The 27,989-nt window shown below is 39.0% G+C and overlaps 1 protein-coding gene across 4 annotated transcripts in view; it reads right to left on the minus strand.

Annotated features, from left to right (window-relative positions):
* The window catches only part of ASTN2 (astrotactin 2), a 1,144,107-nt gene that overhangs the window by 744,013 nt on the left and 372,105 nt on the right, over nucleotides 1-27,989 (minus strand). For all 4 annotated transcript variants that reach the window (XM_043982377.1, XM_043982378.1, XM_043982376.1 and 1 more), the window contains one exon: nucleotides 960-1,106. In XM_043982377.1, the coding sequence (XP_043838312.1) occupies nucleotides 960-1,106 (147 nt within the window). The remainder of the gene's footprint in view (nucleotides 1-959; nucleotides 1,107-27,989) is intronic.

Consider the following 27,989-nt stretch of genomic DNA (forward strand, 5'->3'; position numbering starts at 1 on the left):
GCTCAAAATAAAATTAATAGAACTTCAAAGGATATCAATTTTATTCCAATACAATTGCCAAAATGTAAAAAAAAAAAAATAGACCTCAAAAACCACAGATCCATTCCAATCTCCTCATTTAACAGATGAGGAGGAACCTGAAACCTTAAGAGATTGTGATGGCCAAGAATTTGAACCCAGGTTCTTGAGGTAATATGACATAAGGGGTATAAAATCAAACCAAACTACCACTACCATAACTCCAATGGGTTTATACTCAGAAGAACTGACTTCAAGTCATCTCTATGATATTTCCTATTAAGGGACTATGGGCAAGTCACTTCTGAGTATCAATTTCCTCTCTTGTGAAAGACTACATGCAAAATGAGCCTCACTGTATTCTATTTTTTCTTTCTTTCTTGGTGAGGCAATTGGGGTTAAGTGACTTACCCAGTGTCACACAGCTAGCAAGTGTTAAGTGTCTGAGACCAAATTTGAACTCAGGTCCTTCTGAATCCAGGGCCAGTGCTCTATCCACTGCGCAACCTAGCTGCCCCCCTCACTATATTCTGAAGAAAGCATTTTACAAATCTTAAAACAAGATAAAAAGGTGTGCTAATAATATTCAAACTAAGATCCCCTTTAGCTCTGACATTCTTTGTTCTTACAGTCTGATTTCTAAGGTCACTTTTTTCAACTCTGACATAACATATCCTGTGGCCTCACATTCTATTTTTTTCTAAAGTCATTCCCAACTCTGATGTTCTATAATTCCAATCACACATTCTCAATGAATGACTCTGCATTAAAGAGGCTTTGATGGTTCAGAATCAATTAAGGCAATTCCTTTTTTTTCTCTGAATTGGAATCTCAAGATTGGGTCACACATGGAGAACACTTAACTTCTCTTAGCTGAAAGGTGTTATGGGGGTTCAGGACACTCTCACTGCCTTAAGTATTCACTGCTTTTTGACTCTTACCATCTGCGATGAAATGCTCTGGCACATGGAGTGTCACCTTCACAGTCAAGGGGCAGGACAGCTGATTCCCACATACCATGGCCAAAACACAGGAGCTCACTGCAATCAATGTGAGGGCTGTCTTGTTCACAGGGCTTTTCAGTAGACCTGAAAATCAACAAATAATTATTCAATCATAAGCAATGACTTACTAAGGCAGGGAGGACACCAGAGGTATTTTTACATTTTCTTTTTTTTATATTTAAAAAAAATTAATATGCAATGAATGCTCCACTAGCTAGTGAATTTTCCACATGTTTATATACATGAGCATGCCAATACTCTTAGGATCTTTTGGATTTGTGGTTTGTGTGTACACAAAGCTGAACACACAAAAGAACTTTGTAATATGCTCTAGAAAGAGACAGAAATATCAGAGTATCAAAATATAGATTATAGTGGAATTAAAAGTTCCTTGATGGATATATCAATCTGTTATAACATAAATTATCAAGCACATGCCCCTTGGACCATCAGGGGTATTTTTTAGCTTAACAACATGTAAATATTTTGAGATTTTCCATAGTGAAGGTTGAAACTTGGAAGCAATCATGGGCCTCTAGTTTAAGCCAGAAAATTCAAGTTATCATAATCTCATTGTATTTAAATTTGAATGGGAAATTAAAGATGAAATCCTCCTATTTACAGAGGAGGAAACTGAGGTCCAGAGAAAAATGACTTAATCGAGGTCACAGAAAGTAAATAGAAGAGCTGGTGTTTTTACTCTAATTGAAGGGCTTTATTATTTCTAATGGCCAATTTCTCAAATACCCTGATGAAAGGGGTTTTATTATGTCAATAGCCAAGTGTATTAAGGCACATAACAACAATGGAAAGATGGCTGCTGTGTTCCAAGGACCAGTATTTCTATCATGTAGCCACACAAGTCTAGAATTCCATCTACTTCTGTGTAGAATGAATCTCCTCCCTCCCCCTTCCTTTTAGATAGGCTTTTATCAGGAGTAGGAAGAGATGTTCTGGGTGAATGGGATATTGAACTCCATTAGTGTCTGTGTCAGACACAAATGGATGTCATTCTGCAACATCATGAGATGCATTTGGCTCTGACTTACCTTCTTGAGGGCACTCTCTGCAATACTGGGGAGCCTATCTAAAGTTTGAAGATCAGTTTTTCTTTTTAATCTTTTCTCTATGACATGGTGGCTTTATCTAGACAATCTATCTTAACCTCATGGAACAGAATCCATTCAATAGACATTTATTAAGCACCTACTATTTGGAAGGCCCCGGACTATGTGCTGTAGGAAATTTAAAGATGAATAAGACATTGGCTATTGTGGCAGAGGAAGCATATATACATAGCAGTATAATTTAATAATAATAATAATAATATAGGTAACATTTATATAGAACTTACTATGTGCCAGGTTCTGTGCTAAGTACTTTTCAATGATAATATCATTTGATCCTTGCAACAACCCTGGGAGGCAGGTGCTATTAATTATTTTAAATGTCTGAGAGAAATTCAAAGTGTTGGGAGGTTCCCCCATTTCCAGCAAAGGAAATAAAGTAAAGTTTCTTAGAGAAAGTGGGATTTGAACTGGACCTTGAAGCATGGGTAAAATTTTAACAGGGCCTAATAGGAAGAGGAAAAGTGATGGAATGCCTGAGGAATGGGATGAATACTACTTTGATTATTGAAAAGCAGACTTCTGGCACTGGGGTACAGTAAAATTGACATTAGATCTGGAATCAGGAAACCTGGGTTCAAATTTCATTGGACAATTAACTTTGTTAGATCTTGATATCCTCAGGTTTAAAATAAGATGATTTCTTAGAGAACATAAACACTAAGAATTATGAATCAGAGCTTCCATTTTGGGACAAAACAAGATATATATAAATACATAAGCTGAAGGGCAATTTTGAAATACTGTCAATTGTTAGAGTCATCTCATATTTTTTTTTCATCCCATATTTTAAAATGGCAAAAAGTTGTCTCATAATAAATGCGTTGTAATGAGAAATCCCTATCTGAAAGGAGTAGGGAGTGGACATGTCTGCAACCAGACTGATGACCTTCATCTTCCAGAGAGCCCAGAATTATAGGATCATAGAATGTCAGAGCTGAAAGGGACCATAAAGGATCATCTATTCAACTTCCTCATTTTACTGATGTGAGTAGGTGAAATCAGCCTTGGTTGCCCCAACGGGCCACCCCTCCCCCAGCCTAACTGCTCTCTACCTGACATTCCCATGCACAGAGGCCTCAGGAGCCCAAGCCCTGCTCAGTGGGGATCCGCAGATAAGCCTCACACAAAGGCCAGCTTCCTCTGCCCAGCCACAGCTCCAGACACACATGGCACAAAGGCTTAGTGCCTTGCCAGCCTTGGACACCTGTCCTGGGAGGAACAAATTAGCTTGGTGTTTTTGTGGGCGTGGTGTGGCCCGAGGGTCTGGTGAGAAAGAAGGGTTTATATTTAGGAGTAGAGGGAGTGAAGGGAGAGGGGGGAGCTGACAGTGAAAGGAGAGCAAGTAGTGAAGAAGTAGTGAGAGAAAAGATGCTGAGAAAGGAGAGGAAGTACTGAGGACACTACAGAGTGGGGCTGACAGTGAAAGTGGAGAAGACATAGAGAGAGAGGCTAGAGTCGCTGGGGGGTCGCAATGGTACGGCAAGAAAGGTGGGCTGCTACAGTGAAGCAGGGGTTGCTACAGAGAGTGAAGTTAAAGATCGAAAGGGAGAAGACTGAGAAAGTTGGAGAGGACTGAAGGGGAACAGGTCCAAGAGAGTGGCTGCAGGCCATGGTGGCAGTGGCCAGCATACTCTCAGGTGAGAGACAGCAAATGGCAGGAGAGAAAGTATAAAGCAGTCAGTTCCGTATTTCTCTCCGTATTTAATTCTAAGTTTGTTTCATATAAATAAACCCTGCTTTGATTATTTTTTTTTAAAAGGTGTTTGCTTATCAATTTGAGAGGCAGTGGGGGAAGGGGCAGGCCCTTTCAGACTGGCTTAGGCAGCTAATAGCCAGCTATAGCTTTACCAGCTAAACACAGTCAGATAGCTAGCCAGGAGTAGACAGATTAGGCCCACCAGTTAGTTAAAATATTTTTTACATTTGAATGGTGACCACAAAGGGACTTAGGGCCCAGATATAATTTACCGAGAGCTAGTACAATTATAATTTTTCTTACAGTTATAATTTTTCAGATTACGGTTAAGTGAAATTTTTTCACACTGATGAGGAAACTGAGTCCCAGAGGTATGAGATGACTCCCCCTAACAGCATCCCCTATCCTTAATATTGCACAAAGTAAGATTCAAATCCATGTCTTTTAATTCTCATTTCTATACCCCAAATCTCCAAAACTTCCAACCTAGTAGATACAATGTGAGGGCCAAGAACAAAAAATCTGGCTGTCCCATCTTCTTCCCCCAGCACAGAAAACTAAAAAACAAAACAAAACAAAACAGGGGATCTCATAAGGAAAGGTTGGGCTGTGCTTGATGCCCATTCCCTTGTACCCATTCTTAATCCAGTCAAACTAGCATATATTAAGTGACTACTATGTGCAAAGCACTGGGCTAATTACTAGAATATAAAAATCACCCATCATTCCTTTCATAGCTGTTTATGAGATGCCTCCACTGAAAATGCAAAGGCATTTTGTAGAATTAGAGAGGGATGGTTTAAAGGAAAATGATTTTTTTTATTAGCAATCTACCTCCCATCACCTCCCTTAAGGAAATCCAATTTCCTATGGTTTATCCCTAAAGAAAGGAAGCAGAAACCCACAAAGAGGTCTAGTCTAGAACACACAGTAAACAGATGCCCAGGGAGCATCTAATCGGTCCTCTAAAATTACCAAGGCAACGGCACCTGGCTGTGACCTCACAGTGGGAACAGGAGTAGATGAGCATACGTCAGGCAAAGCCAGCCCAACACAAGTCTTCTTGCCTCAGGGAACAGGCCAGCATGCTCAGTCCTATGCTGAGGTTTACAAACAAATACTGCTGATAGTCTATGTTTTCCAGGCTTAAGAGAAGGCCGCAGGACATTCTCAGCAGCAACCAGTCAGTTGGTAAATAAACATTTATTAAGCACCTACTATGTGCTGGGCAACCATGCTAAGTACTGTGGATTCATAGAAAAGCAAAAGATAATCTCTTCTCTTGAGGAGCTCAGTTTAGTGGGGGGACACAACTTGTAAAATAATTATGTACAAACAAGCTGCATAAAGGATAAATTTGAAATCATCAATGGAGAAAAGGCACTAGAATTATGGGGGATTGAGAAAGGTTTTGTCTAGACTTAGGGAATTTTAAATGATCCTTGAAGGAAGCCAGTAGTTAATAGATGAGGAGGGAGATTTCTAGGCATGGAGGAGCTAGTGAAAATGCCTGGAACCATGAGATGGAGTGTCTTCTTCCAGGAACAACAAGGAGGCCCGTGTGAATTGGATCTCAGATTACATGTGGGCATATAAAATGTAAGAAGAGTAGAAAGGAAGGGGAGGGGTCAGGTTATTTTAGGACGCTGAATGTCATTTAGAGGACTTTATATTTGATCCTAGAGGTGACATGGAAAAACTGGAGATAATTGAATAGGGAAGTGGCACTGTGAGTCCTATGCTTCAGGAAGATCATTTTGACAATGGAGAAGAGGATGGACAGAGATGGTGAGAAGCTTATAGCAGGCTGACCAACCAGCACAGCAGTCTATTGCAATAGTCCAGAGGTAAGAAGATGAGGGACCTGCACCAGGAAAGGAGATAGAGTAGGTATTATGTTAAGGCTTAGAATCAAATACTGCTGATGTCCCATGTTCTTGGGATTGAGAAGGGTTTCCAAGACCCTCTCAACAGCAACTAGGAAGAAGGAAGAATTCAGAATCCGATTAAAAATCATCCTCTGACAAGGAAGAAAAAAGAATTCACCCTGAACTGGAGGCAGGGGCCACATGAAAAATCTCAAACTTCAGGGGAAGCAGAAAGGACTCCTAATCAAATTCTATGCTAGAGATTTGGTATAAGAAAACCTGAATCTTAGCTCAGCTACTTGAAAACTATCAGGCCTCAGGCAAGCCATGTCCTCTCCAAGAGACTACTTCATCATTTATAAAATGAAGGGGCTGTACTGGAGCATCATTGTGGTCTCTTCCAGCTCTAAATCTAGTGATTATATGATTCTAATTCCTATAGCTGGAGAAAGTGAATATTCAAGGCCCCCTTTTCCTTTTTCTTCTCCCTATCTCTTTAATTTCTCTCAAAACAGCAAAGGAAAGAGAGACTAAAAACACATTGCTTTGGAAATTCAACTAGAAACATTTCTACTTTGTTGATACACAGGTTGCCTATAATTTCAGGTTTGATTGATTCTCCTTCTGGAAATGCCAAGTTGGAGGAAGAGAATCAATCACATTTCAGTTGAATTTAGAACAAAATCAATCACATTTTACATTTAGAAGAATGAGGTATCCCCACAGTGGGTCCCATTCTCATGAGGCCCTTCTTGGTAGAAAATTCCCATGTGCTGAACCCCTGATTGATTGGGATATTCTATGTAAGTGGGAAAATAAATATTTAGACACAAACACACAACCATGGAATGGCAGCCCTAGATGTAACCTTATAGAATATCTATTATAACTATAACTGAAGCCCAGAGAAAGGAAGTGACTTCTCAAAGGTCACACAAGGCACAATTCAAACTCAGACTTTCAAACTCCAAATCCTTTGTTCATTTCATTATACTCTGCATTGTCTTTAGCCTAGATTGGACATCATTAAAGATCATTCTGGGCAGGGATTTTAATGACAATGAATCCCTAAGTAGAGTTTTCATAGCACCAAAGAAAGCCTAGAAAACAAGTAGGTTGAGGTCATCATTTCCTTCAATTACCCTTGAAAAAATTCAGGTTAAAGGGAGCTGAGTGATATTGGTGAATTGTAGTGCTTTCAATTTCTTTCCATCTGTTTCCTAAAAAAATAAATACAAAATAAAAATGATCTTTTTAACACTATATTTTTCTGGTGCTATCATGTACATCAAGGGAACACCACAGTCTCCAAAAGAATCCAAATCTTGGTGCCTCCTGCCTTGCCTTGATCTCTAGTAACTGCTCATGTGTCATTCCCTTCAAGGATCATGATCCTGCTTCATCCTTGGAAATGGTTGTCAATACATTTGAATAGGTTGTGGATGGGGGAATCGATGGTGATGGAGGGGAGAGACTCTTCTATCCTAAATCAATGCCATTACCTTCTAAGAAGCCTTCCCAATCCTCTCTTTAGGTCATAAATTCTCAGTCAAGCTTCTCCTAGAATTTCAATTTGCACCTCTCCAATGAGCTTATGCAATGACACACACTTACAGTTCCCTGTGTTTGGGACTCTTGCCTGCTTAGACTGAAAATTCCATAAAAGCCAGGAGGGATGTATGTCTTATCAAAACGTTATATATTCCACATCACGTAACACAAGGCTCTGCACACTTTAGGTATTCAAGAAATGTCTTTTGAATGAGAAAATAAATGAACCAATGGTTGTTTCAATAAAGAGCTCCTTTTAACTGCCCTGGGTACCATTATGATCCATATACATCTGGTTCTGGGAGGTTTTGAATCTTCATTTTGTTGTTAATGAAACAGCCTACATCCCGTGCATAAACCTTGTTCCTAGTAGGTGGCTTTGGGTGGAAACCATTCAACCAGCTCCACAACAGGGGCATTTTTGTATTCTTTCCTGACATATCATGTAAGGCTTTCTAGATATGACAAAGCAAGTTTCACAGGTGTCAGGGATACTATGGGCAGGTCTCAAAGGAGAAGAGATGATAGCCAAGATTATCTCTCAGGTAATACTGTCACATGGGTAATATTCTTTCTTTCTTTTGTGGGAATTCTCATTTACCCTGCCCTAATTTTCACTTCTAAGCCATGATTCCTTCTGAGTATTTAGGGTTCTCATTTGCCCTCTACCTTCTAAAGAAGGGCTTTTCATTGTGATATCCCAACTAGGCAAAGGATTCTCTCTATATTTTCCCATACCTTTTCTCAATCTTTATCCCATCATATGATCTTAAAGCTAGAAAGGGCCTGGGAAATTATCTAGTCCAACACTCTAAATTTGCAAAATAGGAAAATGAGGCCAAGATAATACAGGGAATAAGTGGCAGAGCATGGATTTGAGCCTAGGTCTATTTCAAATGTAGGACTCTTTCTATGGCAAATGCAACATCTCAGTCATAGGTCATCTCTTAGCAGAACACTGCTTTCACCAAATTACCAAACCTCATATTTGTAGGGCAACCTCACAGTACCCCAGTCCAAACCATACCTGAAGAGATATACTTGCTCTAATATCCATGAAAGGAAACTGTCTAACTTTTACTTGAAAATTTCAAGTAAATGTGAATTTCCAGTCTCCTCAAGCATCCTTTTGGAGAGTTCAAATTGTTATGCATTGTTATTTCTTACATTGAGCCAAAATCTGCTTTTGGTGACTTCTACTCATTGTACTGGTTCTGCATTAGGAGCCAAAGAGAACCATTCTAATCCATCTTCCATAGGATAGCCCTTCAAAAATCTCAATGTAACTATCATGTCTTTCCACCACTCATCTAAGTTTTCTTCTTCTCCTGGCTAAAGCAGCCACTGATTATTCATGTTCAAATAGATAGAAATAATCTCCAGTTTTCTCACCATCTTCATCTTCCTCCTCAAGACATGCTTGCACTAGTCAATCCCTTTACAAAAATATGGTGTCCACAATGAAAGATAACACTACAGGGGCAGCTAGGTGGTGCAGTGGATAGAGCACCGGCCCTGGAGTCAGGAGGACCTGAGTTCAAATCCGGCCTCAGACACTTGACAAATTACTAGCTGTGTGATCCTGGGCAAGTCATTTAACCCAAATTACCTCACCAAAAAAAAAAAAAAAAAGATTACACTACAGATATTGTCCACCAATTAGCATAGATTATCACCTGCCTTGCCCTGGATTCCTACTTTGTTACTTCAATGGATATATAACCTTATCAATTGGGGTTCTCCTTCCAATGGTACAGATCATCACTGATCTATGCCTTCTCATTCTATGGGATTCATGTCCATGTATTCCCATAAATTGTCTAGGGGATTTCCAACTAACTTGCTAAGTGTCTTTCATTAGAACTTTCAGAATTATGTAGGCACCAATGAAGTACATAAGCTCTCTCAGTCATTCCTTCCGCTTGATATCTTGATCCTTCTCTGTGACTCTGCCACCTCCTTTGAAAGTTAGACATTTCTTTGAGAATGTCTTTTATGTGGCTTCTGGGCTCAATACCTCTCTTAATAGGGCCTATGACAGGTTTGCTTTTTTTGACCACCACACCTTCATGGTTATAACAGACACTACTGTTGGAATAACTGAGCTTTTATTAGAATAAACATATCTTTCTCTTGCTCTTAAAGCAGAGGGACATTTTTCTTGTTTTCTAATCTATCACCTTCTCTTCAGACCACTAAGAATTCCACATAAGCACTTTTTCATTGTGTTTAAACATTCATCTGGAGATAAACAGCATTTCTGTTAGACCTCTCAAAAGGGAGTAATAAAAAATAGAAGGAATGCCTTATGCAGCATCCTTCACAGAAATCTCCAGTGATCTGGATTTCTCCATTTCATTCTGAGGTTTACTGCTTAAAGGTGCTCTTTTATGTATTTCTTGTGTTTTGCCCCCTAAACCTACCAACTAATGAGTTAACAACTCTAGGCCTAGCTTGAGAGATATTATAAATCCATCTGATGGAATGTATGCTAACCAATGCAAGCTGCAAGATGGTAAGATGTGATGGAAAAAGCCAGGAGCTAGGTTCACAGCTGCTCAGCCACTAACTTTGATGGCTTGACTTTGGTCAAATCCATTTAGCTCATTTATAAGGAGTGACTAACAATGTGGTATAATCAAGGGGGTACTGTATGTAGAGTGAGAGAACTGAGCTTGAATCTTAGCTTGATTGAATGTTAGCTTTGTTACCTTAGGCTAGTCATTTCTTCTCTCTAGACATTACTATTCTGATCCGTAAAATGATTGTATTGGACTAGATATATCTTAGGTCTTATATTACCTTTGTAGTTCTATATAATATGAGTTTTTCAGTGAAAGATACTAAACTGTTATCCTGTTCTCTTTCTTCACAAATCTTCCCCTGATAGAAGTTCCTGATACCAAAGAAAACCCCATGATTAAACTAGATTTCTTTATATATATTTAAGTTAATAAATGAATTTCGAATGACTTTAACCTAACCAATCTTGGTTCTTATTTCACATGAAAGACCTACAAATACTCCCACTGACCATTAAGTGTAATTGAGAAGGTGAGTGAAATGAGCACATCTAGAATGTTAGAATTGTGAAGGAGAGGAAAGAACATCTATTTCAACTTTTTCATTTGACAGACAAGGAAACTGAGTTCCATTACATTATTGGCATAAAGTCACACAAGTAGTGAGTGGCATAGCTAGGATTCAAACTGATACATTGCAGTCTTTGGACTAGAAACCCAAGTCTCAATTTGTTAGAGTGGGAGTAATTCTGAATAATTCAAGATGTCTAAAGACATAGAAAACAGGATTTATGATGAATGCTATAGGAATCAATAGTATTTAGCCAGGAAAAGAAAAAGTGAAGAGGTTTTATTAAGCTTTGAGTATATGGAAGAGATCCAGAGTAAAATTCCAATGAGCTATTATAGTAAACAGGAGATTATTGACTTAGATTAAGATAAGAGAAGTCTGGGTGAGGAATAGGAAAAAATAACAACAGCGAAAACAAAACATTGTTCATTACGGGGGTGGGAATGGGAACTGGACCTGTAACTTCACTGATATAAAGAACTCCTAGATAAGGGAGCTGCCTCTATGAATGCAGGTTGGAAATCTCTGTGCAATTAATGGTAGCTGCCTAGAGTGCTGAAAGGATAAGGAATTTACTTGCCAGGGTCATACAACCAATATATGTCAGAGGTGAGATTTGAACCCAAGTCTTCCTAGCTTTAATTCTACCTCTCTTAATTGAATCATGTAACATATTGAAGTTATAAATTCCCTATGGAGATATGTTCAAGAGGAGAAGAGATAACCACTTGCCCTGATTGCTTGACACATTCACCTGCTAGAAGGCTGGAGACCAGATTGGGTGACTTTTTAAGGTCATCAAAGCTTAACGGTAGGAAGAGCCAATCCATGGACTTGACCATATATCAAGGCCTATCTAGAATATTGCTTTCATTCTGAGTACCACAGCATAGAGCAGGCATAAGCTGGAGAATGTCCAGAGAAAGGTAACTAGCTAATCTACAAATATGTATTTGGGAAAGGGGTGTGGCCCAGTCACATCTGCAACTTCATTCTTTGTACATATTTTGCATTTACATATATGTCTACATGTTGTTGCTGCCAATAGAATGTAGTTTCCTTGAGGGAAGAGCTTGTTTTGTTTTGTCTTTGTATCTCCAGGAGAAGACACAATTCCTGGCACAGAACAGGTACTTAATGAAGGCACGTTGGATTGAATTCAATTGAATTGTGGGGGCTCATCAGCCACAGGCAGATTGATTGAAAGAACTAGAGCTGTTTCACTGCCCTGAGATGATTAAAGAAGGGCATGGAATAGGTCTTCAAGTATTAAAAGCTATCACTTGGAAGCTGGGTTAGATTTGCTGTTTGACCCTAGAAAATAGAACATAAAACAATAGGTGGGAGTTAAAAAGAAGAAAATGTAGTCTTAGTATAAAGAAATTAGAGGTAGCCAGATTGAAATGAACTGCCCTTAGAGGCCATAGAGAGCTTGAGGAAATGTCTAGATGACCACTTGTTGGGTATATTGCTGAGGCAATTTATTTTTCAGGCATGATTTGAAGCAGATGGCCATGATTTCTCTTTCAAATGTAAAATTCTGTCTTTTGGTGATTTTGTTTCACCTGGGTGGATTCAGCAATGAGGATTTTTACAAGGGGAGAGAAGACCCCTCCCAGGAGGGGCAGAAGCTGGGGGCTTAGAGCAATGTCACACACAAAAACACAATGAAAGCATCATTACAGCTGAGATGCTTCAGCAATGGTTCCCCAAGTAACCATAACTCAGGCGCCAGGCACACCTGGTCTATTTCATGTCTCTGTCTATGTTGTTAAATTTATGGAAGAACAATAATAGTAACGACATTAGTACATGTTTATTTATAAAATGCTAACACCTGAAGAACTCTGAGTATTTGGGCAGAACTGCTACTAAATTTTATAAGTATGTGTCCTGTGTTTAGATGTAGATATAGGTATAGATATGTATAGAGCAGCCAGTAACAGTAGCTGGGGGAACCATAACTAAGAATGCTTTTCAGCAGTTCAATCCTCAACCAGAATCCTACATTAGCAGTCTTGTTTGGGCTTGTTTATGAGCAGCAAGCAACAGAGGAAATGAAAGTCGATTGGGAAAACATTATACCAGAAGTCAGCTTTTCCCTATAGAATGCCCACCCCACCCCAACTCACAGTACCTGATAAATTTCCCAAAGATTTGAATTAGGAACACCTTCTTTGGTTTCGCTCTGCTCCCCCATTGGAAACACAAGGTTGACAGTATTTATTTCATTGCCCAGAGAATGTAAATATGCCAGTGAGTGCCAAGGCTTGGAATAGTGTTAATAATTTATTCAACAAATCACATAATGTGCATTTGTGATACATGATTTATAACCTCCCACTAACTTCTGTATTTACCCACCCGACTTCCTCAGACATGTCAAGGGCTCGTGTTTTTTGGTTTGGAGACTAAAGCTATTCCTGAATGATACAAGTGCAAAGACAGTCCTGGAAAATCTGCTCTGAAAACAGCACAAGAGTTTTCTCTCCCAAATGAAATCAAAGTGTTTTTCCCCTTAAAGAGCAAAAAAAAGGCAGACTTTCCAGCAAACAGGTCCGCGGCAAAGGGGAGTAGGAAAGACTTCGTATTGGTAACATTTGTGATGGAGCAGTTGATGCTATGAGGAGATGGTAATGTTATGTTTTGCTTGCCTGTTTGCATGACCTGCCTGATATTCCATCACTTGTGGGTGGAAAAGCTCTTGGAAAGCAAAGAAGTGGGATTGAAACCTACAGTGTGAATATTACAATACCTCACACCCATATAATTTTGATACTTACAGAATGTTTCTTCATAACAATGGAGTTCCAGAATTTAGTGACTTGTCCAAGGTGGACACAAGAGTTTATATAGTTGAGTTAAAATTTGAACCCAGGTCCTTTGAAAAAAATCTAGTACTCTCATATCTAGTACTCTAGTACTCCAATTTCATGTTTTCACAATGCAACAAGATACTAGTTTCCTGGTGTGGAAAGCAGACACTCATTGCCTTTTTAATTTTTTTTTTTTAGGCAATTGGGGTTAAGTGACTTGCCCAGGGTCACACAGCTAGTGTCAAGTGTCTGAGTCCAGATTTGAACTCAGGTCCTCCTGACTCCAGGGCCAGTGCTCTATCCACTGCACTACCTAGCTGCTCCTACTCATTGCCTTATAGTCACAGTTCACAGTGAAAAGAAATCCTCCAGAAAATAGGGGTAGCTAACATCTACCCTGGACATCTAGGTGGCACAGTGAATAGAGTGCCAGGTCTAGAGTCAAGAAGACCTAAGTTCAAATCTGGCTTTAGCCACTTAATAGCTGGGTGACCTTGGGCAAGTCATTGAAACCAGTTTGCTTCTGTTTCCTCATCTGTAAAATGAGCAGGAGAAGGAAATAGTAAACCACTCTCATGTCTTTACCAAGAAAACCCCAAATGAGATCATAAGTGAAACAACTGAACAATGGTAATCAGTGACAGTTACAGTATACGTTTGTTAGCTGATTAAGGCTTCAGGAGTTGTTTGATTATTAGCTTTGATCATGTTTCTTTTTTATGTTATAGTTTCTTGTTTTGAGATCTTGCTTTCCTTCCCACTGTGCTGTTGCTATATTGTTATATAACACAATAATGTTCTCTAGGTCTTGAGTGAAATTATAGATTTTTAGACTCAAAATTGGAAGAGAAGTCAAAGGTCAATTAGTTTATCCTACATTCAAGTAGGAATCTCCTCTATAGAATACTCAGTGAGTGGACTATCAGGCTTTCCTAGAAGACCATCAGTAAGGGGAATCAAAATCTCCTAAGGCAGTGTGCCCATCTTGGAGACAACTTTAATCATTAGGAAGTTTTTTTTCTTTTTTTCCCTTACTAAAAGCTTCCTTTCTATAACTCTTGGCTCTGCCCTCTTTGGCCAAGTGGAACACATTCAAGCTAACCTCAACATGAGAATCCTTCAAATACTTCACAGTGTTCATCCCCACACCTACCCTCAAATCATCCACTCTCCCCAATTCCTTTTAAAAATTGTTTTATACCATTACTTCCAGTTAACATTCCATCCCAGTCACCCTTCTTGGGATTTGCTTCTTGTCCTTCCTAAAATGGGGTCCCCAGAGTTATAACTGAGAACCCCAGAGGTAGTGAAATCAGGATGGGGTAAAACAAGACTTGATATTCCTTCTTAAGGACTTTATAGTATTATGTGTGTGGTATAAGATTCAAAATTTTTGAGGCCTCAACTCCTTAACATAGCAACACCACACCCGAACTAAAGCCTCTGAAAAACATTTAATGAATTGAGTATTGTTTTCTATTTAGATCTGACTAATTGCAATGCATATTTCCTCCTATACTTCCTCTTCTGCAGGGATGGGAGACTTGTGGAATATTGCATATACTGTTGATTTGTTATTGTTCATTTGTTTCAGTCTTGTCACCCTTTGTGGCCCGATTTGGGGCTTTCTTGGCAAAGAAATTGGAGTGGTTTGCCATTTCTTTCTCTAGCTCCTTTTATAGATGAGGAAACTAAGACATATTTAAATTACTTGCCTAGGTTCACACAACTAGTAAGTGCCTGAGGCTGGATTTGAACTCAGGGAGAGGAATCTTTCTGATTCCTGGTAGTACCCTAAAAACAAAAAGGGAAGTTTAGAGGGAAAAATGAATTCTGTTTTGGGTATGTTGAGTTTGAGGTTGCTTAGAAGACATCTAGGCAGAAATGTACAGGAGCTAGATGTGACTAGAGCTCAGTTAGGAGAGAGATGGGGCTACCTAGCTGCCTACACTGTTATTAGTTTTGCTTAATTGCTTTCTTCCCTTCTCTTTTTAAAATGCATTATTATAGGGTACATCTCCCTGGGTAATGGAGAGGGGGGGGATGATACGTTTTGACATCAAATTGATATAAAAACAAAAATGTCTCAGGGGAAAGGAAAAAGGATTTGAAATCAGATTCTGCCACTTACTACTACCCTATGTGACTTTGGATGAGTCCATCAACTTCTCCTGGCCATAGTAAAGTGAGGGGATTAGGCTAGATGACTTTTATTATCCCTTTCCCCTCTAAATCTAAATCCCCTCCAAAAATAAAGATTAAAAGAATTTAAAAAAAAATAAACTAGATTGATTACTTGAAAATAATTATAACTTGGATACCATCATGGTATGGTGGAAAAAGTATTGAATTAGGAGCCTGCAAATCTGGATTATGGTGCTAGTTTACAACTAACTAGCTAAGTGGCCTTGGCCAAATCACTTGGCCTCAAAGAATTCAGTTACTTCCCTGCAAAATGGGGATAAATGCTCATATGATCACTTACCCTTTATACTACCCAAGTTTAAATGCTGCTCAAATGAGGCAACACATGTGAAAGTGTTTTGTAACTGTGAAGTACTATATAAATATGACCTATTCAAAACTGCCAGCCCCTTTCATCATATTTTGTACAGCATCTCAGCATATTCCATCGTATTATAAACTAAGTCTATACTTAGGGAGGGGGAACAGAAAATTTAGCCCTTTGCTTGGACATTATAACAAACTAAAAGGTCATGGAGCCAGATTTCCACAACCAGCACTCTTTCCCATGGATGCCAATTAGCTGCCTCTCTGAACGGATTCTATCTCTGTGCAGAGTTTGGGAACAGCTGGTAAAATATCTTATTCCCCTCCAAAGATTCAGCACCTGCTGAAAAAGAAGACATTTAAGGTAGCTGCTATGAGCAGTTGGTGCTGTCAGTACACAACCCCATTGCAGTGGTGCTCTTGTCTGAAAGGCCCTTACTCCCCTGTGGGCTGCTAATGACTTGTTTTCCTCCTCTGACCCTAAGAACTAGCCTATTCAGCATTGTCCCTTCTTTCTTCACTCACCCTCTCTCTTCAATAAGGACAATGATGGGGGGTGTAGGAGGGAATGGGATTAGGTGGGGATAGAGGAGGGACACTGTTGTTTTGGCCTTTTGATCATAGGACATTTGTAAATCAACCTGATAAAGACAGAATCAGGAGACAAGTCTATAAAAAATATGCTTTAATTATTCCCTCTTTATCAGTTTGAAACATGTAGCATCAGCCATTTGTGGGCTCTAAACGAAACAACAATTGCTTTGTAAGCCTCCTCCCCTCCCAGGTGATAACAGCTGAATTCATCCTGTTCATTTCATGCTGATGTTATAGGTCAGGGGTGGGCAGCCTGTAGTTGTTGGGAGTTCCACAGCTTTTCTCCTCTCCATCTTTCTGTCACCCTTTTTCAGTTGCTCACTTTCCTTTCTTTACACCTAAAATACCTTAGTCAATCAGTAGTCAGACAATAAACACTTAGGGTCTACAATATTCCAAGCAATGTGCTAAGCACTGGAGACACACACAAAAAGGCAAAAGCCTCTCAGAGAGCTCAGAACAGCCCCCACTGGAGGCTCTCCCCAGTAAAGTACTAACAGGGGCTCTATCAGGCATCTTTGTACATTCCCAGAAAAATGAAGGACAAGAGAGCAGTCCTACATAATAAAAAGTAGCCTTGAACTTTCAATGGATCTACTTCACCTCCACTAAAATATGGCTTCACCCTGGCTCAGTCCCAGGGACAACTTTAGATCCAGAAGGAGCAAGTAATCCTTTTTTTGTTTGTTTTTTTTTGGGGGGAAATGAAGGTTAAGTGACTTACCTATGGTCACACAGCTAGTAAGTGTCAAGTGCCTGAGGCTGGATTTGAACTCAGGTCCTCCTGAATCCAGGGCCAGCACTTTATCCACTGTATCACCTAGCTGCACCATAAGTAGCTTTTATAACAATGTGATATGAATAGGTCCAGATGCTAGTACCTACCCCAAACTACCTCATATGTCTATCTGTCTGTGTATGTCTCTGCCCCTGTCTCTCTGTCTCTGCCTCTGTATTAGATTAGATAAAGTAGGAGCTGTTGTGTCCAAAAGTCTCCAATTAAAATAGAAATATATTATCTGAGGCGGGGGGGGGGGCAAGAAGGGAGGGAGGTTTCTTTCACTAACACAGTGACACTGGTCAGCCTATGAAAACAGAGTCATAAAATAGAGTTGAATGAGAGTTAGTCCATCTTATCTAAAGCCTAATTGTATGGAGGGGAAATTAAGGCACAAGGAGATGTAATATACTTGTATTCACTTTTCTGCCTAATGTATGAATTTGGAAAAGCAGAGAACAGGATTGTGAGAGGCATCTAGATAGTAGAGTAATTAGAGCACTGGGCCTGGAGTCAGGAAGACCTGAATTAAAATTCTACCTTATCCACTAGCTGTGTGACTTTGGTCGAGTCACATAGCCTCTGCTTTAGTTTCCTCAAATATAGAATGGAGATAATAATAGCATCTAACTCTCAGAGTTTTTGTGAGAACCAGAAGAAATACTATTTGTAATGTTCTTAACACAGTGCCTGGTACATAATAAGTACTTAATAATGTTTGTTTCTTTCCTTCTTTAAAATATTATTAAGTACTATTTCTTATAAGATCATAGAACGAAAGCAAAGAGTCACAAAGTCACAGATGTTGATGAGGACAAGACTTTTGAGGTCAAGTAATCCAACACTCACATTTTACAGTTGAAAAAACTGAGAACCAGGAAGGTTAAGTGATTTGCCTAGGGTGAAACAGGTTTATAATTATTCAACAAATAGTTATGAAATGTACTCTTTGCCAGACACTGGATTAGGTTCTTGAAGAAGAGAGGGATTCCATGAGGAGGGTGTATATTCTAGGCCCTAGGAATGGATAACACAAAGGCATGAAAGTAGTAGATTGAATGTGGCATGTGTGGAATAGAGAAAAGACCAGTTTGTTTGGATCATAGAGTAAGGGACCGGGAGGAATACACAATGATACTAGAATTATTGATTGGGACAAGATTATGAAGGGTTTTAAAAGATAAACAAAAGAACTTATATTGCATTCTAAAGATGCTAGGCATTCACTGGACTTTGAGTAGGAGAGTGACACCGATAGAATTTCAGCATAAGGAAAATCACTTTGTCAGCAACGTAAACGCTGGACTGGAATAGGGAGAGACGTGAGGCATCTATGCTTATCAGGAGGCCATTGTAATAATCCAGGAGTAATGAGAGACTGGACTAAGACTGGTAGCTTTATGAACAGAGAGAAAGGATACAAAACAAAACCAAAAAAAGGGGATATTGTAAAAATGGAAAAAAGTGTTAACTTATTGGGTATTTGGAGTGAGGGAAAGTGAAAATAAAATTATAATAACAAAGCTATAAGATTGGTAAATTAGACTAATTATGCTGCCTTAAACAGAAAAAGGGAAATTTGGAAGAAGGGTGGGTTTGGGGGTAATCATAATGATTTTCTTTGGACTTATTACACTTCGGATGTCTCTGGAACATGAAGTTGGAAAATCCATCTAGGAAATTGGTAATATAGAATAGAAACTCAGGAGAGAAACTGGGGCCAATTATATAGAACAGAGATTCAGTGGCATAGAAATGATAATGAAACCCATGGGAACTGTTAAACATGTGTACAGTGAGAAGAGCAGGGGGTCTAGAACAATGATTTAGTGTCTACACACAGATAGGGAACATTATATGGATAGTGAGCCCAAAAAAGAAGACTGGAAAGGAATGGACTAAAAGGTAAGAGGGGAAAACAGGAGAGAATAGTGATGTGCAAGTACAGAGAGGAAAGGATTTCTTGGAGGAAAGGGCAGTCAAAAGTGTCAAATGCAGCAGATAGGTCAAGAACGATGAAGACTGACAAAAGCTCAGCAGGTTTGGCAAGTAGGTGATCATGAGTAACTTTAGTGTTAAATAAACCTTTCCCAATAGTCCTTAGTATTGGATTTCTACAATTTATTTCTATGAAGAAATGTATTCCAAGTTTAAAACTTACTTTGAAACTTTCAGAGCACAAGTTGTCCCTAGACTAGAAAGAGAAGGCATGAATAAAAGGAGGCGCTATGGAGATTGAGAGCACTTTGAATGTTTAAAGCTGACTGGAGCATAAGTGCTCTAGGTAAAAGCTCTTGGAGAGCTATAAATAGCCAGTAGAGTGACCCTACCCGCCTCTCCTCCCCACGGGGATGGCTATGCCAGGTTTAGCTTTCCTGGTACATAAAAGCTTCTGAAAGAATTGTTTTCCCGGGAGCTTTTGGCTGCCTTGTGCACGTCAAGGGACCTTGCAGTTTCTAATTATCTCCCTTTATGTTCAGGTTGAGACTTGTTAATACAATAAACCAGCATTTCCGGGACACACTCGCACACAGAAACATCTCAAGGTGTTTTACAAGCAGAAGATCATGTTAAATCAAATCAAATACCAATTAAAGATTAACAGCAACGCCAGGAAGCTGTTATCTGCCATCCAGTAGTGGCCTCTGGGGCAGCAGAGAGTTTCTACCAAGCAAGAGTTATTCCCATTCTAGCCCAATTTGCTCTTTCAGGATCTGTTGGCCACAGTAGCCTGTGCCTAAAGAAATCAATGCTTTCATCTCCTTAGAAGGGTTCCCACGTGCCCTGTTTCCCCAATACTTGGCCCTTTCTGAATGCTTCTCCCATCACTGTACCCATTCCTCCCTTCCCAGATTCCAGTTTGCCAAAACCATGATACAATTCACTTCCATCTGCAAACCATTCAATGATTGTAAAAGCTGACATTTATATAGTGCCTTTAGGTTTACAAAGCATTTTACAAACATTTATCTCATTTGCTCCTCATGTTCTTACTAGAGTTTCCTTCTAGCAATAATTGCAAGGAAATGACTGGTCACAGCAATCTTTTTGAGTGCTTGCGTGGATAAAATGGCAAAAGGAAGCAAATTCTCTTGCCCAGAAGAAAGTTTAAAGTTTTCAGGAAAAAAGGAACAACGATAATAACAATACATTTAAACTAGGAATTTTATACCAAAATGGATATTTTTTTAAAAAGGGGGCAAGGTTAAGTAATCATGTTTTCACTCTTACCCATGTTTTCTGCGTTTCAGTTTTCATAGCAGTAAAATGGAGAAAAGAGTATCTGCCCTGATTTTACTTCATAGTATGGTCAAAAGAGTATTAGAATTGGAGTCAGAAGGAATGAAAGAATGTCAAAGTTAGAAGAAACCTTAAAAACCATTTAGTTCAGAACCATACCTAAACAGTGATCAGCTCTATAACATCTCCAACAAGTGATAATGCCATTTTCCTTTAAAGACTACTGCTTAGGGCAGCTAGATGGTGCAGTGGATAGAGCACTAGACCTGGAGTCCGGAGGACCTGAGTTCAAATCCAGCCTCAGACACTTGACACTTATTAGCTGTGTGACCTTGGGTAAGTCACTTAAGCCCAATTGCCCCTACACACACACACACACACACACACACACACACACACACACACAGATACAGACACACACAGACACAGACTACTACTAAAGACCAGTTCTTTACTTTCAAAGGAATCCCTCTTGGGGCAGCTAGGTGGCACAGTGGATAAAGCACCAGCCCTGGATTCAGGAGGACCTGAATTCAAAGCCAGCCTCAGACACTTGACACTTACTAGCTGTGTGACCCTGGGCAAGTCACTTAACCCCAATTGCCTCACCAAAAACAAACAAACAAAAAAACAAAATCAAAGGAATCCCTCTTGATAATACTAATTATTAGGGAATTTTCTTTGTCTGGAGTTAAAATCAGCCTCTGTAATTTTCACTCATTGTTTCTGAGACCAAAAATAATATCCCACATCCCTCTCCCAGGCTCCATCTCACCTTTACTACTTACTTAGCTGTGTGAACTTGAAAAAGTCACTTAACATTTCTGGGTTTAAATTTCCTTACTCAAAAAATTAAAGATGCTGGATTAGGTAGCCTTGAAAGTGCTTTACTGCTTTGCATCCTTTAATCTTCATGGGAGATATTATTAGGGTAGGAATATTCTTCCTTCAACCAGCTAAAACCTTACCTTCTATAAGATGCCATTCCCAATCCTGCTTAATTCTAGTACTTTTCCTCTATTTATTAGTTTCAATTCATCTTTTCTGTATTTATCTTGCTTTTGTATAGTTATTTGTATGCCATCTATTGGATCATGTACTTCTTGAGAGCAGGGACTGTCTTCCACCTTTTTTTTCACATCCTCAGTGATTAGTACCGATGATCCTGGCTCATAGCAGGTGCTCAATGTTTATTTGACAAAAATTATAGCTTCATACACATTTTATTTCTGTTATTTTCTTCTAGAAAAGTATTTCTTAATTTATTTCTTCTGGGGAGATATATATATATGTGTGTGTGTGTGTATGAATATGTATATGTACATATGTATATATATACACACATACAAATAAGTGTATTTGTGTGTATATATGACCATGCACACACATATGTGTGTATGTATAGATGTATGTGCATATATGTATGTGTGGATAGATATGAATGTGTCTAAATATACATGCACACATATATACACATACATCTATACATACATCAATATATGCATACATATATATGTGTGTGTATTTGGTAACTTTAATTTTAATACAAGTTATTTCATTTATAATCTTATATATTTATTTTATGCATTTAAAATATTCTGAAAAGAGGCCCACAGTTGTCACCAGACCTCTAAAGGAGCTTACACACACACACACACACACAAATTGAAAGGCCCTCTTATGGAAGAGAGTATATGTTTCCAATAAAGTTTTGTTCATGGTGTGGACCCTGGACTCTCAAAGCACACACAGTCTCTGAAAGGCCCTATCAAGATGAAAAGGCCTGGAGGGTGTGTCCAGGGTATATAAGTCTGCCACCTAATACCCAGCATAGCTAAATGATGAAAGGATCACTGGTAGGTTGTCTACATAAGGATGATGATGGTTTTTTTTTTTCACTTTCCACCATTTTGAAGGTAGGTGTCTAAAGGACAGAAGGGTTGGGATCAGCATCCTTCTGGAAGTGGCCATACTGATTAAATCATATTATATAAGCCTTTGAACTATAAAAGAAAGATTACTATAGGCCTTTTAAATTTTTTACTGTGGTAACAGACTCCCCAGAATCTATTTCTGGGGAACAAAAATGAGCACACTGATATACTCATATACTATATCTACAAAGAAAGCAGCCACCCAAGAGGAGAAGACTTTAACATCTCTGAATTCTGCATTGTTTGGTCTTGGTGCTCCTTGGGAGGTTTTTAAATCTGTTTCTGTTCTATTCTTCCCAAGTCTGGGCTAGTTTAGGATATTGTGGATAGTAATTCTGGGTATATGAAAACAAATGTCTTCTTCTAGAGCTCCTTCTTTCAGTTACATATCACTTTTTAATTTTTTGGCTCGCATTTAGAAGGAGACATCTTATGGCCTTGTTCCAGCTGAAAGTGAGAGGACATAAAATAGGAGGGAAAGAGGAAGAAGGGGAGAAAATAAGGAACAAAGAGGGGAGGAGAAATTATAGAAAGAGAATAAGAGGAAGAAAAAGCTAAGGAAAACGGGATGGTGAAGTAGGAAAAAATTAAAATTGATGTGGGATTTGGGGAATGGGTTGGATTCTGGGATGACAGCTGGAGGACTATAGGCAAACAATTTCCTCTCTTAGTGGCTCTTACTTGCCTCCATCTTTAAAATGAAGAATTTAGACTAGTTCAGGTATTCTTCACCCATAGTTTATTAACATTTTTAAAAAATGACAACTTTATTTCATCACAATTTGTTTCCTTGTAACCCTATGTAGTTAATTTTATGCACTGAAAGCAATTAATCTGAGAAAAGGTTCATAGGGTTCACTGGACTTATAAAGGGGCTCAAGACATAAACAGACATTAAGAACCCCTAAACAAGATGACCTTTAAGGCATCTTCTAAGTCTTAGTCTACAATCCTACTTGTAGGAGAAGGGAAAAAAGAAATTGTGGAGTTGGAAGGGATTTCAAAGATTGTGTACTCCAGGTCTACCATTTTACAGATAAAGAAAAACAGGCCCAAAAGAAGGGTTTTCACTTGTCCATATGCATACAGTGCTTTAGTTTCAGAGCTGAGACTAGAACTCAGGTCTTCAGACCTATAGTTCCATGATTTTTCTAGTCCTAGAGTATACTAGATTTTTGAGAGTCACTGGAGTGAAGCATGGATGAAACCAAATGATGGGGAGAGGGGAGGAAAAAATAAAAGAAAAGAAAGAAAAGGAGGATAAACAGGAGAAAGGAAGGCAAAAAGGGATTAATAGAAAGAAAGGGAGAGGAAAGGTCTAAAGAGAGTGAGTAAAGTTACCTATGTACACTTAAGTACTCAAATAAACTAATAAAGAAAAGATAGTGCTAGGGTTCTGTTACAAGATGGTCCAGGCAAGCTCACCGATTCTGTCATAGATGACACTGTTCTTAGGCAAGTAGGGAGGGGAAAGAGCTATAACATCCTGGAAATTCTAAATCTGGAATCCTAGGGATGTAAAATTTTCCTTTCCTAATAGCAAAACCCCTTTACTAGGAAGATGGTTATAGTAGTAAAAAATAGGAAATGACTTTGTGTGTTTAGTTTGAAGAAACTAAATAAAGACTAAATAAATAAACTAAATAAGACTGGAAGGCAGCCTGCTTTGGTGGCCCAAACCACGGTTAACAACAAATCCATCACCTTGCAGTCAACTTTCTGTTGATGAGCTCCTCTTTGCTTAGCTAGACTGATGCTTAGATAGCAGACATAATCTATGGCTGAAGTGGAACTAGTGGAACCTATCAAGCTTGTGCTCAGCTTGCATAGGCTGCAAGAAGCTGAGTCCAGTGAGAGGTTTTAGAGCTCAAACATATTCTATGTCATCATACCACAACACACTAATCACTCAGTCCCCTAAACTTATGAAGCGAAGATCTAATGACCTTGTTAAATCCCCCCATTATCCTGAGTTGTAGGATGCAATAAAAAGGACTTTGCACACAATCAGAATTTCTGAGTTCAAGGGGATCTCACAGACCATTTAGCCTGACCCCTTCATTCAATATATAGGGAAAATCAAAAACACCAGAGAGGAAATGACTTGTTCTAGGTCACACAGCTAGAATAAAGGCAGGATAGGACTAGATAACTAGGTCCTTGGACAGCGCATCAATTTCTCTTCATACTATATCTTACCACATTGACTCTCAGGGAAAAGGGAAGTTAATAATACAAAGGACAATATTTGACTGAGGAATCTCTCTTTGAAATAGTCAAAGCTAAAAGAGATCTTGGAAATCACCTAGTACAACACTTCTCCTTTGACAGATTAGGGAACTGAGGACCTGAGAGCTGAAGTGGCACAAGTAGTAAGGGTCAAATAGTATCCAAAGACAGGTCTTCTGATTCCCAGTCCAATGCTCTTGCCACCCAGGGTACTTCCCTGACCCTGAGCTCACAATTATTCACAATGGGACTGAAGACAATGTAAGGCCCATTCACTTCTTTTCTCTGATGTGGCTACAGGGAGTTCAAAGGCCTCAGGATACCTCTACAACTAACCTCCTATTTCTAGTTCATTGAGTTCAATGACCTCAGCAGTAGCTTCTGCTGCCACTGGGTAGTCCCAAGTCCCTTAGTCCTCCACCACATACATATCACTTGATGTTTCCAAGCCCTCTGACAAAAACTCCTTCATGGACAGACTACAGGGAACTATCAGAACAAGGCATCAGCATTTCTGCAGTATGGCCACTGATGTACAGAGGCTGGTGGCATAGGCTGGGATTTTTAATTAGCTGAGAGAAGAAGTCAAGCCCACTCAGATGGAGAGAGAAAGAGAGATGCCTAACAGGCTCATAAATTCAGAACCAAGGACTCAAGGGGGTGGAGGAAAGAAAGGAATGTCTATCATTATACCTCTTTTTCTCCTTCTTGCACTGAATAGGATGTTACAATGAAAAAACAGGCAATTTCTAACATCATTTTTTGTATTCCCTTCTCTTATTCTCTCCACTCTTACTGAGCATATACACTTACACAGGTCAGAGTTGGTTGAAGCCCTGGGGCACTCATATCTATCAGCCTGAGGGTAAGGGTAATTCCATTTTATTTAAATGAACAAGAATTTATCAAGTGCCTACTATGTGCCAAGCATTGGGCTGGTGATAATAAAGACTTCATTTCCTTTTCTTTGCAGTTCCCTTAAGAAACCAATCCCTGGCCAGTGTATTTATGCTGGGCTGCCTGGTAACAAACGGCTGGTTACCATGCGGAGGGCGACAGCTAAGCGATTAGTGAAATTTGTTACCCGTGCGTCTCTGAACAAAATTAAATTAAAAGTGCTACTTTGCTGTCAAGATAAGGGCCGGGCTGGTGAGATAATTTTTCACTCTCAAACACTCAATTACCCAGTGAAGCTGGATCAGATACAATCAACAAAAAAGAGAAAAGAAAAAAAAAAGAAAGGGAAAAATACAGAAGCAGAGCCTAGAGGAACAGATGTAAGGGTTGTTATCTCTATCAGTGGCCAGGGAAAGTTAAAGAGGCTGTTGCCATGGTGATGGGCCGGACCACTTGAGGTAGATGGAAGATGGAGTCTTGTTTAGATCTGTTGCTCCTTAGTGAAGCAACCTTTGGCCCGGGGTGTTTTTGACCTGGTATGAAAGTGATGGTTGTTACATAAGACAAGTGAGAATGGTACACTGAGGAGTCATAGAAGCTAAGAGCTAGAAGAGACTATCTAAAGGTTATCTAGTTTAGGTTCTTAATTTTATTGGTGAAAAATCTAGTAACTAGTCCAACATCATATGAGTAGGTGGTAATGGTTCTTTTTTTTTTTTTTTTTTTTTTTTTTTTTGCAGGCAATAGGGGGTTACGTGACTTGCCCAGGGTCACACAGCTAGTAACTGTCAAGTGTCTGAGGCCGGATTTGAACTCAGTTACTCCTGAATCCAGGGCCGGTGCTTTAACCACTGCGCCATCTAGCTGCCCCCCTTTTTTCTTCTTCTTCTTTTTTTTTTTTTTAGGTGGTAATGGTTCTATGACAAAACTTCTGCTCATCTTCTCTCCCTCCTTCTCTCTGACCATGATAACTTTTTCCAAAGGATCTTACAAATTCACCTCCTTCCACAAACCTTCCTTGGTTTCCCTCAGATTCAACTTTAATAAATCCTTTGATGATATTCCTAAAATTCTTAATTGATATGCAGTTTCATGGAATATTAGAATACATTTATTTCCAGAGTGGGAAGGGAATTTATAGAAGAAACTTCAGATTTGAAGCAGGAAAAGAATTTAGAGATTGTCTAGTTGAAACCATTATTTTATAGATTCAGAAACTGAGGATCTGTGTGGTTAAATGAATTCTCCAAAGGGAAACAGTATATAAATAGAAGTTGTGGGAGCCAGACCTTAGTCCTCTAAGTATAAATTTAATTTCCTTTCCCATATATGTTACTGAAATCTAGAAGAGAGATTTCCTGCTCCCCAGTCCAATGACCTTACTACTGGACCATGTTAAGCCATCTGGGTAATGTGTTTGTGGAATGCAATGCCTTGGTGATCAGGGCAGAGGATGTATGCATTTTGATAGGGGGTCAGGGCATTACAATGTCCATAGATTGTTCTTGTTATATGAGTTAACAATATGATTTTGCTTTTTCTTCAAACACAGTCCCTATATATATATATATATATATATATATATATATATATATATATATATATATATATATATATATATATATATATATATATATATATATATATATGATCAAAGGGAATAACTGTTTTAGAGAACGGACCCAATTAAATAATGTCAAACGGTTTAACATCAGAGTTGATTTTATCAATGGAAACGTTAATGAAGAAGGTACAGATACTTTGTTGTTGAACTCTAAGGAAAACTGGACTTTTCCATCTGACTTCCTAAACCTCCTCCACTGGTTGTCTCTCATCTTAGAATGTGAGATCCCTGGGATCTCAGACTGTCCTGCTTTTCTATTACAACCACAGTGCTAAGGACAATAATTTGGATCTTTTCTTCTGACTATCTATGGTGGAATTTATGGAAATAATAATTCTATATAACCAGAGGACTCCTTGGAGGAAATGCAGGGGGGAAATGTCAGGTGACACCAAAAACTCCCCCATCTTACCACAAGTATGAATCACTCCCTGAAATAATCTTGAAACTGTATGAGAATTCCTCCTCCTTTGCAATGCCATTTGGCCCAGCACCCTGTCAGCAGACTTCAAACTAAAGGAGACGGCTGTCAGGAATGAAACTGGAGACAAAAGGCGATAAACCAAACATGTCATTTTTCGTTGCTTACACTGGTAAGAGGGAATAATCAGTCTCTTTCACTTTCTACCTTTACAACAATGCTCAGTGGGATTCTCCCGCCCCCTTTAAGCATGGTGAAAAATATGCAGCACTCCTTTTCCATTCCAATTTTGTTGTCATTTTTCTTCCTAATCCCAGGGAAAGCTTGGCATGTGTGTGGGGGGGGGGAACTCCATAGGATTAGAATTAAGAGAGGGAAGAGAATTGAGATATTGTCTGATCTAGTTCCTTCCTTTTATAGGTGAGGAAACTGATTAGTAGAGAGGTTAAGGGACTTGGCTGAATCATAAAGGGAGTAGATAGAAAAATCAGAATTCAAACAAAAGACCACTGATTTTGAACACAGAGGAAAAATAAGAAGGGGGAAGGAAGAAATAGAGGGAGGGATAGAGAGGGAGAGAAAGGG

Source organism: Dromiciops gliroides, chromosome 2, assembly GCF_019393635.1.
Source record: "Dromiciops gliroides isolate mDroGli1 chromosome 2, mDroGli1.pri, whole genome shotgun sequence".
NCBI classification, from domain to species: domain Eukaryota; kingdom Metazoa; phylum Chordata; class Mammalia; order Microbiotheria; family Microbiotheriidae; genus Dromiciops; species Dromiciops gliroides.